The sequence below is a fragment of the Cupressus sempervirens genome, chromosome 8, assembly GCF_028749045.1.
Source record: "Cupressus sempervirens isolate cs-2001-9-10 chromosome 8, ASM2874904v1, whole genome shotgun sequence".
NCBI lineage: Eukaryota > Viridiplantae > Streptophyta > Pinopsida > Cupressales > Cupressaceae > Cupressus > Cupressus sempervirens.
Genome location: NC_143125.1, coordinates 716627491 through 716644412, shown reverse-complemented (window position 1 = coordinate 716644412; position 16922 = coordinate 716627491). Strand labels below are relative to the sequence as shown.

The following is a 16922-nucleotide window of genomic DNA, read 5'->3' as shown; positions in this document are numbered from 1 at the left end:
ATGGGATTGCCATTGTGTACATCATGAGGAGACAACTTCCAAATGATTATCACTTGTACTTGCACAAGTTATTGAAAGGTGATGATCTTACAATAACTTAAATCATGATATATATTATATGTAAATGTTGAAATAGATCATGAAAAGCATTATCTTGTAAATCAACAACTAAGTGTTAGATGTCATTAAATTGACGGTCTATAAGTTGATTGTGTAGATATATGATATGTATTTGGTGAATATCTTGCCTTGATATTCTGATAGGACATTACCGCATTGAGTACTAGGTGGATATCATTAATTTGATGTTCTCATAGGCCATTACTCAGAGTCATTGGTGGATATCATTAAATTGATGTTCTGATAGGCCAATGCTCATGCTACCTGATATGATATCAAATTTGTACTTGGTGAATATCCTATGTTGATATTCTAATAAGCCAATACTTATCATATATTGGAAGTATTCTGATCAAAGACTTCCTTTCTTATATTATTTCTAAATATTAACAATGGTGTTCTATTTATCATGTGTTTATCCTTCCTAGCTAAGAGGGAGTGTTAATGTTTTGTAGCTTTAGTTGGATAAACCTATGAAATTATATATGAGATATAATTAGTTCATTATATATAAGGTTATTCTATATATATTAATATATTATCATATTAATTATGTAATTAATGAATAGACATGTTTCTTGAAGGGACATGTCTCTTCATAACCTTATTCCCAGTTAAAATGTGAGAGAGATTGGTGCATTTGAAATATACAAAAATCACAAGTAGAATGATTTCAATTGGAGCAATCCTTTGATTTTAACAAAATGGATCAACCTCATCCCTCCATTGCACATTTCAATGTGTTGTTTCTCTTCGTAAAGTGTGACTATAACTCAATAGATTAGTCATTGGTCCTGAACTCATTATCAACTATACAACTTTTGCCAAAAGTTTAGTAGTAGGTTAGTAGTTTGTGTGCACCTCATGATTTAATAGTACATCCAAGAAAACATTTATAATGAACCTTATGAGTTAATATCCTAAGGAATCATGTTTCCTGGCCTTCATCTTGCATTCATGTAACAATGTTCATATCAGCTTAAAAGAGACTTTTTGTGCAATAGGTTAGTCTTTGCTTTAAAAAGAACTTTTGACATTTAGGGTGCAATGGATACCAATGTAACACTTTCAATTGTTTATCCTCAAGTGGTGTTAATCCTATCAAATATCAAGAATGCCTCTAGAAACACTCTTAAGTCTTGTTAAGCTCAAATTGAAAGAAAGATTATCTATAGTTAACAATTGGTTTGTAATCACTCACATCCTATTGATGAGTTCATCTATTTTACTTTAAAACAACATTTTCCACACCCTAAAACAACTTAATCACCTTAGGAGTATGAACAACAATCTTGAAAACCAAAATAACTAATCTATATTATTTCATTTCAAATCATGGACCGCCTTAGCATTTTAAGGCCACTGTTTAAAGGAATATTATCATGTAATATTTGCCTAGCAAGCAAGATAGGAGGGCCTAGTAAGAAAAGACACAATGAAATGACATTGGATTGTTGTGTACGCTAAAGTTGTAATAAACTCTGCTGGAATTGGAAATAAAAAGTTGTCTTGGGGCCTACCAGAATTTCGTCAAACAGTTGTTACGCGTACATGTCTTCAAATAATATTATTGTTGGATCATCAAATAACTCTTTAATTTCCAAATAATACCAATATATATCAACTGAAGTTTCAGAATGCAGCTCTAAACTTTCATTCGAATTTTAAACATCAATCCAGACAACAATGTTTCAGACTTATTGCTACCTATGGATATTTCAGTATTGAATTAATCATTGGCATACAAGAGCCTGGACACAGATAAGTTTCAGTTACATTAAATAATTAAACACCAAAAATGCAATGGCAGATCAAAAACCCGATACTCTGCAGTTGGTCAATTTTATTGAATCTCAGTGAACACTGCTGTAGGAACTCCTGCACCAGTTGAGGACTAATGTAATCACACTGACCTCCAACGTACTGTCATTTCCCGTCAAGAAGACTGAGCACGGCTGTTAAACAGCTTGTTTGCTGCTGGGGACATTATCACTGACATCTGACTTCACGTGTACATCATGCCACTAAGGGAGTTGCATGTACATCATCTTTGTTTCAACATAAGCACAAGATACTGGACTATGGCCTCGGCATTATATCACTGTATACTGGTCTAGGGCAGCAGCGGTATCTTATCCTTGATATCCGTAGGATCTTTGGAAAAACGTAACCTGCAGACTCTGTAATTACTGCTGTGTATTCTTCCCTTATACGGCAGCTAAGACACCATGTCCTGCACTCATTCTTCCTTCACAAATCTGATGGTAAGTTCAACTTCTCAGTCAGCTAGTAGGAAACCAACTTGCCTTTCCAGAGTTTATCTCCCTTTTTCAAGGTCGATTCTATGAGTAGCTGGGGGTTACGTCCCACCACTCTACTGCCTTAGGGATTTCATCCTTTGGCAAATCCATTCACAAGTATCATTCAGGATTAATATTATCAAATATTCGTTGTTCTTCCCTCGAAGTGAGGGAAACAGTGTTGGAGTAAGGAATGTGGGATAAAACTCAAAATTCGTCCTCTAGTCACTTAAGTCACTTTACAAAGTAAACAGTGTTAAAACCCCGGCGCACCCAGTGCGCGTAAGCACCCAGTGCGGGTGCGTCACGTACCCGAGTATCCCCGCCGGGAGTTTTTCTGCTGCCGCACCGGTCAAGCACCCGGGGGGACGCAGTGCTTGGGTGCTTCCAGGGTGCTTGGGTGCGCGGGTGCTTCCTGGGTGCTCGCGAGGTGCTTCCTAGGTGCTTCTCGAGTGCTCGCGGGGTGCTTCCTGTGTGCTCGCGGGGTGCTTCCTGGGTGCTTCCCGAGTGCTTGCAGGGTGGTTCATGGGTACTCACTTTGATATGGCTATGATACATTATTATTATTTCATCGTTTCATGCTATTCGGCTCATTGTCATCATGAGCATCTTTATGATATATGATATTCATAGAATCATATTTGAAGAATGAATTTTGAATCTTGCACCTTGAACTAAGTTGATTTGTTAAATGGTCATTAGTAATGGTTATGAAGTTTCAAGTTTCAAGTTTGAACTTATGGTTTGTGAATCACATTTCAATTTTCTCTTTTCATTGTATTCAACTATATTTGGTATATTAATGTTATATAATATATTGAAGTATCATTTCATAATTAGCATTTTCAGTCATATATATTATATATATACTATGCAACCCCTTCCCTCCACTCCCCCTCCTCTCCTACCCCCCCACCCCCCCTCCGCTCCCCCACCGCCGCACCCCCGCCGTCCCCCCGCCATCCCCAAATTGAGGCTTTTTTTTCCCCGCACCCGAAACTCGTCCCGACATCCCCCCGCACCCCCACGCCAGGGTAACACTGAAAGTAAATGACTTTTAAAAACATAAAGTAACTTTATTAAAGCACTTTTAAGACATTAAGTGACGACTTAAGATAAATCTCCCTTGTGATTGGTAAGCATCCTAATAGGAGATGCCATTAATCTATCCGGATGCGGAGATAGATTAACCTGGCACCATAGAACTAGTGTGGGGCCTGATTGGTAAGCATCCTAATAGGAGATGCCATTAATCTATCCGGATGTGGAGATAGATTAACTTGGCACCATAGAACTAGTGTGGGGGAGGGGACATGACAAAAGTCTTACCCACTAATTGAAATGGAAAGAGGGAGGATTCATGATTGTAGTTGTGCAATAAATAGTGGCATGAAGCCATCGCCCAATGCTTCTCCAAGCACTATGCATTTAAAATAAGGACATTCCAACCTTGGTTCTCTTTTAACAAGCTCTAGATGACAGGTTAAAACAATTACTATTAATGTTCTGATAGTGATTATTAAATAGTGAATACCAATATAACTTATTATGATTTATTTGGCATCTATCTCTATACTTTAGTCTTAAGGTAATAGTTTTTTATCATTTCACATTTTTAAGTTGTGTCGCCATTGCTTAATCTTAAATTTAATGTATATTTAAGTTATTTTCAATTTGTCCAAGTATCTTTCTTTTTTTAAATGGTGTACTAATACTCATACCCTCTTCTTGTACCAATTCCAATCCTTGTCTCCTAAAAAATTCAAAATCAAAAAAAGCCTTTCCCTTTTTTTCTAGGAGGACCCCACTTTGTCTGAATTACCTTAACCCTCGTAAGTGTGATTTACAAAGAATTCCAATCTATGTTGAGCGACAATAAATGTGTGGAGCAAAAAAGAATGGAACAGAAAAAGGTATTAGACATTTGAGCTTAGATTTTTATTTGAGAAGGGGGATAATAATCCTATTTTATGATTCACTCATGTTTCAAGATTTTATATTGGACCCTTTCAAGCAAATAAAAAGTAGTGAAAGCATAGCATCTATCAAAATCGTTCATTCAATGTATAAAATTGGAGGCATAATTACCAAAGCATTTATATAAAAAGTATGACAAAAGGGAAGTGGATTAAATTTAACCCAAATCAAAATATTCCTCATTAAGAAAACTTTCACTATATTTACAAGGATTTATTACACAAACCCAATCTTCAACACATTACCAAACAAACTCAAAATCAACTCAATAACTATGGTATGCGATTACGTATTTGTAACAATTGTTATCATCCTTGGAGAAAGGGAGCAAAAAAGTGATTGGATGACATTTGTTTATGTCATTGGCCTAAAAGGAAATACAAGGAAAATCAGTCCCCCATAAAAAACTTATAGTATTAACTTTCAAATAGGGGTGGTGTGACATTCAATCATGTAGAGTCAAAAATTTCAATCACAATTACAAGATTCTTCAAATATGGCAACATATTGCCACATGCTAGTTGAGCATCCAAATCGACTCATACTCACCCAAAACTTGAGTTAAATCAAGTGTGATCAATTTCACTCCACCAATACTCGTTGAATTAAGCAGAAAATAATGAAACACATATGAAATAATCAATGGTCCATATGGACATATACCCAATGTTTCAAATAAATTCCTAAACATATCAAAGATAGATGGACAAGTGTTGGGTATCCCCCCACACATTCTCCTTTTTCTTCAAATTTTGGAGCATCCCAAGGATGTCTCCAAAAGGGGGGACCCAAAATTTTCATAAGGTTTCTTTGATGTCACTAGAGCAACTAAGAGAACAATGCATCCCTTGATTATTCCCACAACATCAAGGTATCTTTGACAATTTGCACCAATTGTTGCTTGAAAACAAGGTATTGTTGAATCAACGGATTTTCATTTTGTTTTGATATGTATATGCCCTTTGTATTTGTATGTGCCACTTTAAACCATATCTTGTAAAGAATTATATGTTCTAAAGAACACAAACTCAATGCAATATGCATGAAGCCATCAAACCAAAACTATTTAACAATATATCACCCCTATCCAGATTTATATATAATCATTATTGCATCTTGGCATGCGTTTTACGTTTTCCTTGGCATGCATTGACTCAAGGATCATTGAGGTGTTTTATGTTTTATGTTTTCCTATATTGATTCCTCATGAATCATAAACAAGTTAATAGTGTTGCGTGAAGATTTTCAAGCTAGCCGGAGAAAAAGTTGACAAAGGTTATAATAGCATCTCACCATCATTTTCTAGTTCCAGCATATAATATTATGAATATCGTATAGTTTGATTAAAGAAATGAAAATCAATGAAATCATTAAATATTATTGGGTCAATAGAATATCATTGCCAATTAACTAAATTGTATTTAATTTTTTAACATTTCAGCTTCTTTTAGTTTAATTAGGATATTCTATGACTAAATTTATTTATATGTTAAAAACTATTATTTTAACAGCCACTCCACTACCATATCCTAACCGTATCTTGAACCTGTTAAGTTTTATGCCCAGGAATTAGATAAACAGCATAAGAAAACTAAATAAAAATGCATAGAAAACACAAGATTTATCCTGGGAAAACCCTTACACTTGCAGGGAAAAACCCACCCACACCAGCAAAATATCTCTTATCGATCATAAAAATGAATGAGTGCAAGGGTTTTCACTTGATCGAGTTACAATATACCAAGCAATCATATAAGTAGATTGCATAAGACTCTTCATCTTACACACAAAGGTCTCTTTGAAACCTAAAAGGTAAGACCCTTCATATTTCCACATATGCAACATTTTACAATTCCATATGCATGCATCTTCGCCTAACGTATGACACGTGTTTTTCTGCATAATATTAACACAAATACTCTTTCAGCTGAAGGTGACCATAAAGGTCATAACAGACATATTTCCATTTTAAAAGAGCAGAGATAAAGATCTCTATCGCAGCTACAAACTTCAACAGACCCCCCTCCCTTTGAAATATTGAGAAAAAACGATAACAATTAATAATATGCTCCAAACAAAATTGAGAAAATCTTGCCAATACCATCACAAATGATTACCCTTCAAAAAATATTAGCGTACTTAATATTTTGGATTATCCTTTTTGCCCAAGTTCTTAATAAATATTTTGCTAATCTATTTAATAACCTCATAAGGGGCTCCAGCTTTCTACCATTTTCATGTTGACCAACATAAAAATTGGACCCCCCAAAAACTATGAAAAGGTCCAAATGTCTTGATTTATTAAATCATTTCTAACATTTTTAAGTTCCGACCAAACTACTCTTCACAAGAAATGAAAAATATGCCCTTGATATTTCATTTGGAAGATAATTGCATAGAATAGAACGGAGCTAGTCTACCAAATTCAAAAGTCAAGAGGCAGAAATGACAAAATGAATGCCAAACTTATTCAAATGAATTTGCTGCACAAAACAAACATCCAGTTAGGAAATGCTGGACTGTTTGCTGCGCAAAACAAACTTCAAGTTAGAAGAAGCATACCTCTCCAGCTGCAATGAATTTTCCACCATAGTGTGAATATGCCACACAAGTCAATGTTTTTGGAGCTCTAGAGGCCATCAAGAATCGAACTTGGGAATTTGTGTTTATATTGTGCACAACTACCACACAACCCGCAAGGTATACACAATCTCCAGTTGAAAAATTAGAAGCAAATCCACTTGCATTTGTAGTTGTCAAACCAATGATCTTCTCCAATTCAAGCTGTCATGGAATATAATTGAAGAAAATTTCTTAGAATACCTTAAATAAAATATCTTACAAGAAAAACAGCAAGAAATAATGTCATTTTATATTAAAATGTTAGGTTTTGAGACCAACAAGTCATTTAAACTTAACTGAAGGCTTTAAGAAGGTAAAGGGCATTTTTACAACAGTTGAAAACCAGAAAATTTACTGATTTATATTCAGAATGATTCATTAACCCTACGAGAATAAGTGCACAAAAGTACAAATTTAAAAAATAGTAGAACATAAAAAACACTAGGACAGATTTTAAAAAGGCAGCTGAAAGACTAAAACAGAAAAAAAAAAAAAAAAGTATTTTAAAACTACGTAAAATAAAAGCTTCGGGGGATTTAAAGACGCAAAAAGTTAGGAATATTTCACGAGCATTCCATTAAGGCACATTTTTTACATGATTTTGTTTTAAAAACACGCACAAAATTATTCTCTACTTTTTCAAAATGGGGAAAAGGTATACAGAAAATCAAAATATATGTCATGAAATCATCCATACAAAGATAAAGACTGAAATATGATGAAGTTTATAATATTGAAATTGGTAGATCATTTAAGTTATACCGAATATCTTAAAACATATATTTAGCTGGATACATATCAATGAAACATAGTCAATCCATGGACCTCTGGCAGTCTAGATCATGCAATTGAAAGTGCGTGTCGTTGAAGTGCTTATACTTTCTAACAATATTAAGCTTAAATGGGCATACCGTCAAGGCTTCAAGAGTATAATATATGTCATGAAATCATCCGTACAAAGATAAAAGACTGAAATATGATGAGGTTTATAATATTGAAATTGGCAGACTATTTGAATCATATCGAATATCTTAGAGCATATATTTAGCTGGATACATATTAATAAATTATGAAACATAGCTATTCAATGGACCTCTGACAGTCTAGAGACCACCTTCAAGGCTTCAAGAGTGCCATGTCGTTATTATTCCCTCTCATTGATCTTGCATGAAATGTGACCTCAGAATTTAGATGATCAGTTGAAATCTGTTTCTAAATAATTAGCTACATAAGAATTTAGGAAAAAATATTAGCATTGTTCTCATAAAAAACAACAAATAGAAGAGGAATCGTCTGAAACGGGTAACTAAAGGGGCTCTTGATCGTGGGAAAGGGATTCAAGAAATAGCAGCATCCTGCAAGAAACAGCAGGCGAAGTATTGAAGACATTTTTGTCAGCACCTTACTGGAGTCGTTATGTAAAGCAACAAAACCCAAAAACACTATCCATACCATTTCTATTGGTCCAGAACATTTCAGTATCTGTATTTCCAAAGAAACTTTAAAGCTATTTATGATTCTAGGCATTTCAGAAACACAGAAATGCAAATCATAAAGGTCATGTTATGTAAAGCAGTAAAACCCAACAACACGATCGATACTATTTCTATTGATCCAGGACATTTCAGAATATTCAGTTCAGTATCAGTATTTCCAAGAAATTTAAAAGTTATTTATGATTCTAGGCATTTCAGAAACACCGGAAATGCAAATCACCAGACCGATAAGCACATATATAAGGAGTGTTTCACTTCTAGATGCAAGCAATTTATGTGTAACACTAACACAGATAGTGTTAGTTTGTTAGCTTGGACAATTGTCCATCCATATGTGATTATTTAGTGAATAATTGTTTTCCTAACAAATTGGTTAGAGTGAGGACAATTATTTGTTAAATAATTGACCTCTTCTAGAAGCAACTAGACACCAATTTTGTTATTGGTTGTTGGGTTGTTTTTAATCTCAACCATTGATTGAGAATCAATCTCGGCCATTGATTTTCCAACAAAAGTAGCATAAAAGGGGTTAAGTATCATTTGGAGAACAACAAGCTTGAGCAATATTTGCAATGATAGCAAATAGTCTTGCAATGTTACCAAGGCACAGTGATAGCATTGGGGATAGCAGTGGGGGAAAATCAGTAGGAGGAATTGGGAGATTGTCGGAATTTTGCCAATAAGAGGCAAGGAATTTTGTATCTCTTGATTTGTTGAAGTTTAGTATAATTCCTCATCTGTAGAACTGGTTTTTCGTTGGGGGTTTTTCCAAAGACAATTTGTTCGAAAATAGTGTGTTCATGGTGTTGCTTATTTCTTTCTGTATTTTTTTGGTGAAGTTGCAGTTGTGTTATTTTGCAATGTTAGTTGTAAATTAATTTCCAGCAATTAAACAATCATTTAAGATAAGAGATTAATAATCAATGACTGCAATAGTAATTTTCACATAGTATCAAAGTAGTGTTGAGGGTAGAAAATTTTACCCCTAGGAAAGAAATTGTGGGTTTATAAAACCTAGCTGACCTCTTTAAAATCATTATTGATTTTATCCCTTGAGATGGCTTCAGCTAGTTTGAGAGATCGGGACAGATTGGATGGTGCTTCAAATTTTGGTGTCTGGAAGGCCAGACTTTCTTTATTGTTCGAAGAGAATGGTATCAAGGATTATGTTACTAGTGTTGTAGCTATACTTACGACTGCAACACAACTTGCAGCATACAAGAAGGACGATGCCAAAGCGAGGAGGATATCCTTGAGGGTGTCAAGGACCATATTGTTCAACATATCTCAAAGCTAGATAAAGCAAAGAAAATGTGGGACGTCATTCTGAATTTGTACCAGAATGCTACTATGTTCCCCAAGGACGCATACCCGGCCTAAAACCAGGAGGTTCAAAAACGAGGACATCTTGAGGACGGGGGGACGGGTATGGGACGTCCCCTAACGTCCCCCAGCCATCCCAAAAAAGGGCAAATTACCAAGGGACATTCTCGAAACTTGGGGACGACTGGGGAAAACAGCCATCCCCGGTACGGAAAGGGGACGTATTGGGGACGCCTAGACATCCCCCAATCGTACCGAGTACGGCCAGCCGTCCCCAATTTTTTTATTAATTTTTTTAATATAAATAAATTTAAAAAGTGAATATTAAAAAATGATTTTAAGGCTCCTTACTAGGTCGTCGAGGTGGGCCCCACCCCTCCAAATCCAGTAGAGGCAAAATAGGAGCAGCAATCTATTTTATTTTTCTATGTTATGTTTTTTATGTTGAACATCAACATGCTTATGATACATTGATACTTACTACTTTATGGCAGCCCTCTAGCCTTTGGGCGTATAGCTTAAGGAATATTTAGATTTAGATTTTCAAATTTATCATGTTTATCATTATGATATTGTTCACTGATATTGATATGCATTTTGACAATTGAGTACTAAAATCGGATATTATTTTCTAGATGGCATTCAAATGTTGTATGTTATGGTTCTATAGTGTTTAAATGACATACTTTGTGCTTAGTTTCATATGAATGACATGTAATGTATATTTTAAAATTTTCTTATATATATATATATATATATATATATATATATATATATATATATATATATATATATATATATATATATATATATATAGCCGTCCCCGTTTGCCATCCCCCCCTCCCCAAAATCGCCAAAAAAATTTGCCGTCTCGGAAACCAGCCCTGCCATCCCCATACCAAAAACTCGGGGGAACATAGGAATGCTACCACTAACAAGAAGATGATTGTCAAAGAAAAGTTGAAGAATACCCAAATGAACAAGGGAGAAGATATCACAAGTTACCTCACCAAGCTTAGACTTGTCAAGGACGAGTTAACAACTATTGGAGATAGCCCTAGTGATGATGAGATGGTTACCACTAACAAGAAGATGATTGTCAAAGAAAAGTTGAAGAATACCCAAATGAACAAGGGAGAAGATATCACAAGTTACCTCACCAAGCTTAGACTTGTCAAGGACGAGTTAACAACTATTGGAGATAGCCCTAGTGATGATGAGATGGTACAATAGCCCTAAATGGGTTTACTATGCAGTGGGATGTCTTTGTTCAAGTTGTTAGTGGACGAGACACCTTACCGAGTCAGGATCGACTATGGAGTGATTTCACTCAACGGCAGTTTAAGACTAAGTCTTGCCAATAGGGCCAACAAGAGTTAGAAAAGTGAGGCTGAAAAGGAAAACATTGCCCTAACGGGGAAAGGGAAAGCAAATAAGGGGTTTAGCAAAGGATTGAATTCACAAAGTGATAAGGACCTGTCTAAGATCAAGTGCTTTGATTGTCATGAGTATGGCCACTATGTCAATGATTTCCCACAAAGGAAGAAGGGAAAGAAGCAAGTAGCAGCTTCAACAAGTGCAGAAGAGCTCTCTAGTAGAATGGAAGATGAGTTTACACTCATAACTTGTATGGTTAACTTAACCTCACAATGTGTTTGGTATATAGCTAGTGGGGCGTCATTTCATATGACATGTATTAGAGAGTACTTCTCCAATTATAAGGAGGAGAACACCAATATCCAGATTTCTATAGAAACTTGTCCAAACTCAACTCAGTTTGTACAAGGACTGTTCAATTTCGAAGGGAGAATGGAAAGATAATTCCACTTTATGATGTCTTGCATGTGCCAAGCTTAGGTATGAATTTGATTTATGTATCTATCCTTCGAGATAAAAGGTATAATGTACTTTTTAGAGGGGCACATGTGTTGATCAAGCATAAGGATTGGAAATCACCCATAACTATTGGAGTTACGAGTGGTCACCTTAATAGGTTGCAGTTTGATACTCTTGAGGCACTCATGAGCAACAGTAATCCTAGAGATCTTGGAGAGCTATGGCATAGGAGGATGGGTCATATCCATCATGAAGCACTTAAATTGCTTCATAAGACGATGACAAGTGTTCAACAGGTCAGCACAAAGCATGATGATGTATGTAAAGGATGTGTTTTGGGAAAGTTTGCAAAAACATCTTTCCAAGGAGTGACACGAGATCTGAGGGTGTTCTTGATCTAGTACATTCAAATGTGTGTGGACCAATGTTGACGAAATCTCTCAAAAGGATATGAGTACTATGTTACTTTCATTGATGATTTCTCTAGAAGAACCTGGATATACTTCTTGAAGACCAAGGATGAGGTTTTTAGTCAGTTCCAAGAGTTCAAGGCTCTTGTGGAGAACTCAACAAGAAGGAAGATAAAGGTTCTTCAATCAAACAAAGGAGGCAAGTACAAAGGAAATGACTTCTAGGAATTTTGTACTAGAGAAGGAATCAAGAGAGAGTGGATTGTTCTTTACAAGCACAGCAAAATGGAGTTGCTAAGAGGAAGAATCGTTCAATATTGGAGGCAGCAAGAGCTATGCTACATGACTAGGACATTCCCCGCTACTTATGAGCAAAGGCATGTAGTACAACAGTATACATTCAAAATAGGGTTTCAGACAAGGTACTAGGGAAGATGACACTAGATGAAGCTTTCAAAGGGAAGAAGCCAGATGTTGGTCACTTCAGGATCTTTGGAAGTTTGGCATATTGTCATATTCCAAGTGATATATGTACCAAGTTAGGTCAGACTACAAAGAGAGCGTACTTTTTTGGGTACAGTGAAACCTCAAAGGCATATAGGATATTTATTCCAGGGACCAGAAGAATTTTTGTCAAACGTGATGTCAAGTTCATAGAGGACAAGGCATTTAGAAGGTCCAGAGATTCACCAGCAAATGATCAGAGTGAGTAGCCAATGAAAGCACCAAGCCCAAGTCAAGGACAGTAAAGCTCAAGTACAATTATTAGTACAATGATAGGCTCAGGTGGCGAAGATTCACAGAATATGGAGCAACTGGTGCAACAAGAAATGCATCAAGAAGACATAGAGATTAATATTCCATCCTCTACAACAAGCAGCAAGAACCATGAGGCTCAAGAGACACAAAGGGATACTTAGGAGTTTGTGGGAGCTCCTAGGAAGAGTAGGAGATAGCGGAGACAACCAACCAAGTTCAATGATTATGTCGCATTAGTCAGTCAGTTGGTAGATAGTGAACCTTCCAATTATCAAGAGGCTACACAGCATCAAGTATGGCAAGATGCTATGGTTGAGGAATATACCTCAATAATGCAGAATGATGTGTGGGTGGTAGTTTCTAGACCAATAGATAGTGCAGTAGTTAGATCACGTTGGATCTATAAAATAAAGCATGGTGCAGACGGTAGCGTCAAGAAATACAAGGCAAGGTTCGTGGCAAAGGGGTTCTCTCAGAAGGAGAGAATAGAATATGAGGATTCATTTGCTCCAACGGCCAGGTATACTTCTATATGAGCTATGATCTCATTTATAACACGAATGGGATGGCAAATCCATCAAATGGATGTCAAGACAACATTCATTAATGGTGAAGTGAAGGAGGTATACATAGAACAACCACAAGACTTTGTAGTACACAACAAAGAGACCCACGTGTGCAGATTGAAGAGAGCTTTGTACTAACTCAAGTAGGCTCCTAAAGCATGGTATGAGTGCATTGATACATACTTGCAGGAAATGGGTTTTGTGAAGAGGGGCAAATGCTAACCTCTACTACTTGGTGGTTAGGGGTGAGGTTCTCATTCTTGTTCTATATGTGGATATCTTGTTTCTTATAGGTTTACTAGGGCTTATAACGGATTGCAAGAGGGGCCTAGCAAAAGAATTTGAGATGAACGATTTGGGACTTATGCATTACTTTCTAGGGATGAAGGTGTGGCAAACAGATGGAGAGATTTTCCTTGGTCAAGGGAAATATTGCATTGAAATCTTAAAGAGATTCGGGATGGAGGATTGCAAAGTCATATCTACACCCATGATCACAAATTAGAGGAAAGTGGATACATCCAAGGAAAAGGATGTAGATCCCACCTTATATAGGCAGTTGATTGGTTCGCTCGTGTATTTGGTCAACACCAAACCAGATATAGCATTTGCAACAAACTCTCTTAGTCAATTCGTGGTTGAACCAAAGAGAGTGCATGGAACAATGGCTAAGCATGTGTTGTGTTACTTGCGTGGTACAATTGACTATGGGATCAGATATGTTCAAGGTGGAGGAATCAAATTGATAGGCTATACTAATGCAAATTGGGCAGGAAGTACAACCGACGAAAGGAGCACTTCAGGGTGTTTTTTCAGTTTGGGATTAGGAGTTGTTCCTTTGTTCAGTAAGAAGCATAAGTTTGTGGCTTTCAGTTCAATGGAAGAAAAATACATAGCAACTAGCATGGCGACATGTGAAGCTATATGGCTTCGGAAGTTGCGAGTAGCCTTCTTTGGTCAGAGGGTTGAGACTTCTGTGATACATTGTGACAATCAGAGTTGCATCAAGTTGTCTGAGAATCCAGTGTTTCATGATAGGTCTAAACATATAGACATCAGGGCTCATTTCATTAGAGATTGCGTACAACAAAGGGTTTTTTGGTTACAATACATGCCTATAGAGGAGCAGGTAATAGACATTCTGACTAAGACATTGAAGAAGGCAAAATTCCATCTTCTTTAGAGATAGGTTGGGTGTCAAGCAAAACAGCTTCCTCGCTAAGAGGGAGTGTTGGTTTGTTAGCTTGGATAGTTGTTCGTCCATATGTGATTATTTAGTAAATAGTTGTTTTCCTAACAAACTAGTTAGAGTGGGGACAATTATTTGTTAAAAAATTAGCCTCTTTTAGAAGCAATTAGAAACCAATTTTGTTATCGATTGTTGAGTTGTTTTTAATCTCGACCGTCAATTGAGAATCAATCTCGATTGTTGGTTTCCCAACAGTACTATAAAAGGGGGTCAAGGAGCATTTGGAAAACAACAAGCTTGAGAAGTATTTGCAGCGTTAGCAAGGGCACAATGATAGCATTGGGGATAGCAATGAGGAATATCAATGGGAGAAATTGGGAGATTGTCAAAGTTCTACCAGAAAGAAGCAAGGAATTTTGTATCTCTTGGTTTGTTGAAGTTTAATATAATTCCTCATTTATAGAACTAGTTTTCCTTTACAAGTTTGTCCAGGGAGAATTTGTCCAAAAATATTGTGTTCATGGTGTTCTGGTTTTTTTTTTGTGAAATTGTAATTTTGTTATTTTGCAATATTGGTTGTGAATTTATTTTCGGCAGTTAAATTATGTTTAAGATAGGAGATTAATAATCAATGGCTGCAATAGTAATTTTCACAGATAGAACTAAACAATAACAGGTGGAAACAAATTTAATTTAGCATTCAAAATCAGACACAAATTTCAAAATAATGGTTGAAATCAATAAAGAAGAAAATACATGGCGAGGTTTTGGTGTTCCAAGTCTGAGTCCAACGCTAGCCAACCAGCATTTTCAAAATCTTATGAATGTGATATATGTAGCATAATCTATACATGATAATATTTGAAAAACCCACTTCAGCTAAAATGTAATACCGAACTTAATGGCATGACACTTTTAATGTCAGTCGAATTTTATGGTCTTTGGAAAATGGTAGAATGCATATGGATATGTCTGTAGCCGTTTTCCTTTTTAACGTTAACGTGCTTTTCAGCAACAAGGGCCCCAATATAATTCTTGGCAATCTATCTCAAGAAAGAATTTCCGACTCGCAGGTGAAATTAATATTTTAAACAATTATGACACGATGTAGCCAGTCGATGTTACCGACTGGCAAGGCCAAGTGAATATCACAGTGGAAACTAACTTCAAATTCCGCTTATCTATATAAATACCTGCTCTCACATCCACTAGTGAACACAGGGATATACACCCTATGGCAATAAAGATGTATGAGAAAGCAGACACACAGGGATCGACCCAGGCCCTGGTGCCGTCCCGGACTGTGCCAATCTGAATTAATAAATTAAAATCAAAATCTAGTTACAAAGTTCGATACCAATAGGGCAAGCATTTAATTTGAAAGAAAAATAAAGAACGTTTGAAACCCGTTTACCGATATCAAACACAGCCTTATGAATGAAAAATCACGAATAAGTTCAAGTTGAAGTAAGAAAGTTTTAAGGTTATCGATGTGTATCTGCACATATGAAATTATATTGTACTCATTGAGGACCTGCATTCGTGGTCGAGGAGGCAATCTACCGTGTCACAAGGGCGTGAGGTATGCATACCCTGGCCTCCATTTGAAATAAAAAAACCCAATAAACTTATTAAAAAGGGGGTTTGGAAGGCATTACATACCTTCCCACACGGCTTATTTCTTCTGTGTCTCTTCTTCATGATCCTCATTCCAGACCGCTAAAAATAAAAAGGGAGACTGAAACTGCAAAAGCATGTACAAGGATTGTAATGCTACAAATGAGGATTAGAATTATTTCCCGTTCACTCATAATATGTACAAATGAGAGTAACTTTTCTTACCAGAAAGACTAAATGTATGCGAGAACAAAGATGATTTCAAGTAGCAATGGGCATGACGAAAACCAAGAATATCTTGTTTCAGAGCACAGACCTCCGCTTTCAAAATGGGAGGGAGGAATTTTTGAATTCAATCTATTTAAAGGCTCGTTATGCCCCGCTTAACGTTTAAAAGTCAGTTTGGGTTTCGATACTGAAGATGATGGCAGCTTTTTACGTCCCAAGGACCCACGGACGGTCAAATGGGGATCGTGAATCGGCGTTGGATGGGTACTTAAAAATTAGGGTTCAAAGTTTCTGATATTTTGGAGTCGAAACGTTTCTAGCGAAGTAAGTTGTGTCATTGTAAAGTTTATGAATGTATAATGGTTCTAATAATTTATATGGTTCAAAATTTCCAATAGCAATCATATAGGAACAATCTTATGGTAATTTCTTTGCAGAAACATGTGAGAATATTGTTGGTGCCCTACATTACTAGGGGC

The 16922-nt window shown here is 36.2% G+C and overlaps 1 protein-coding gene across 1 annotated transcript in view; it reads right to left on the bottom strand.

The window, feature by feature from the left end:
- The window catches only part of LOC149544448 (Transducin/WD40 repeat-like superfamily protein), a 111882-nt gene extending 95286 nt beyond the window's left edge, over window positions 1-16596 (bottom strand). Inside the window, exons 1-3 of the mRNA XM_089798857.1 lie at window positions 16441-16596; window positions 16261-16342; window positions 6960-7181 (exon numbers count right to left, since the gene is read on the bottom strand). Of these exons, the coding sequence (XP_089654983.1) occupies window positions 6960-7181; window positions 16261-16308 (270 nt within the window). The 5' untranslated portion in view covers window positions 16309-16342; window positions 16441-16596. The remainder of the gene's footprint in view (window positions 1-6959; window positions 7182-16260; window positions 16343-16440) is intronic.
- Between the last annotated feature and the right edge of the window lie 326 nt (window positions 16597-16922).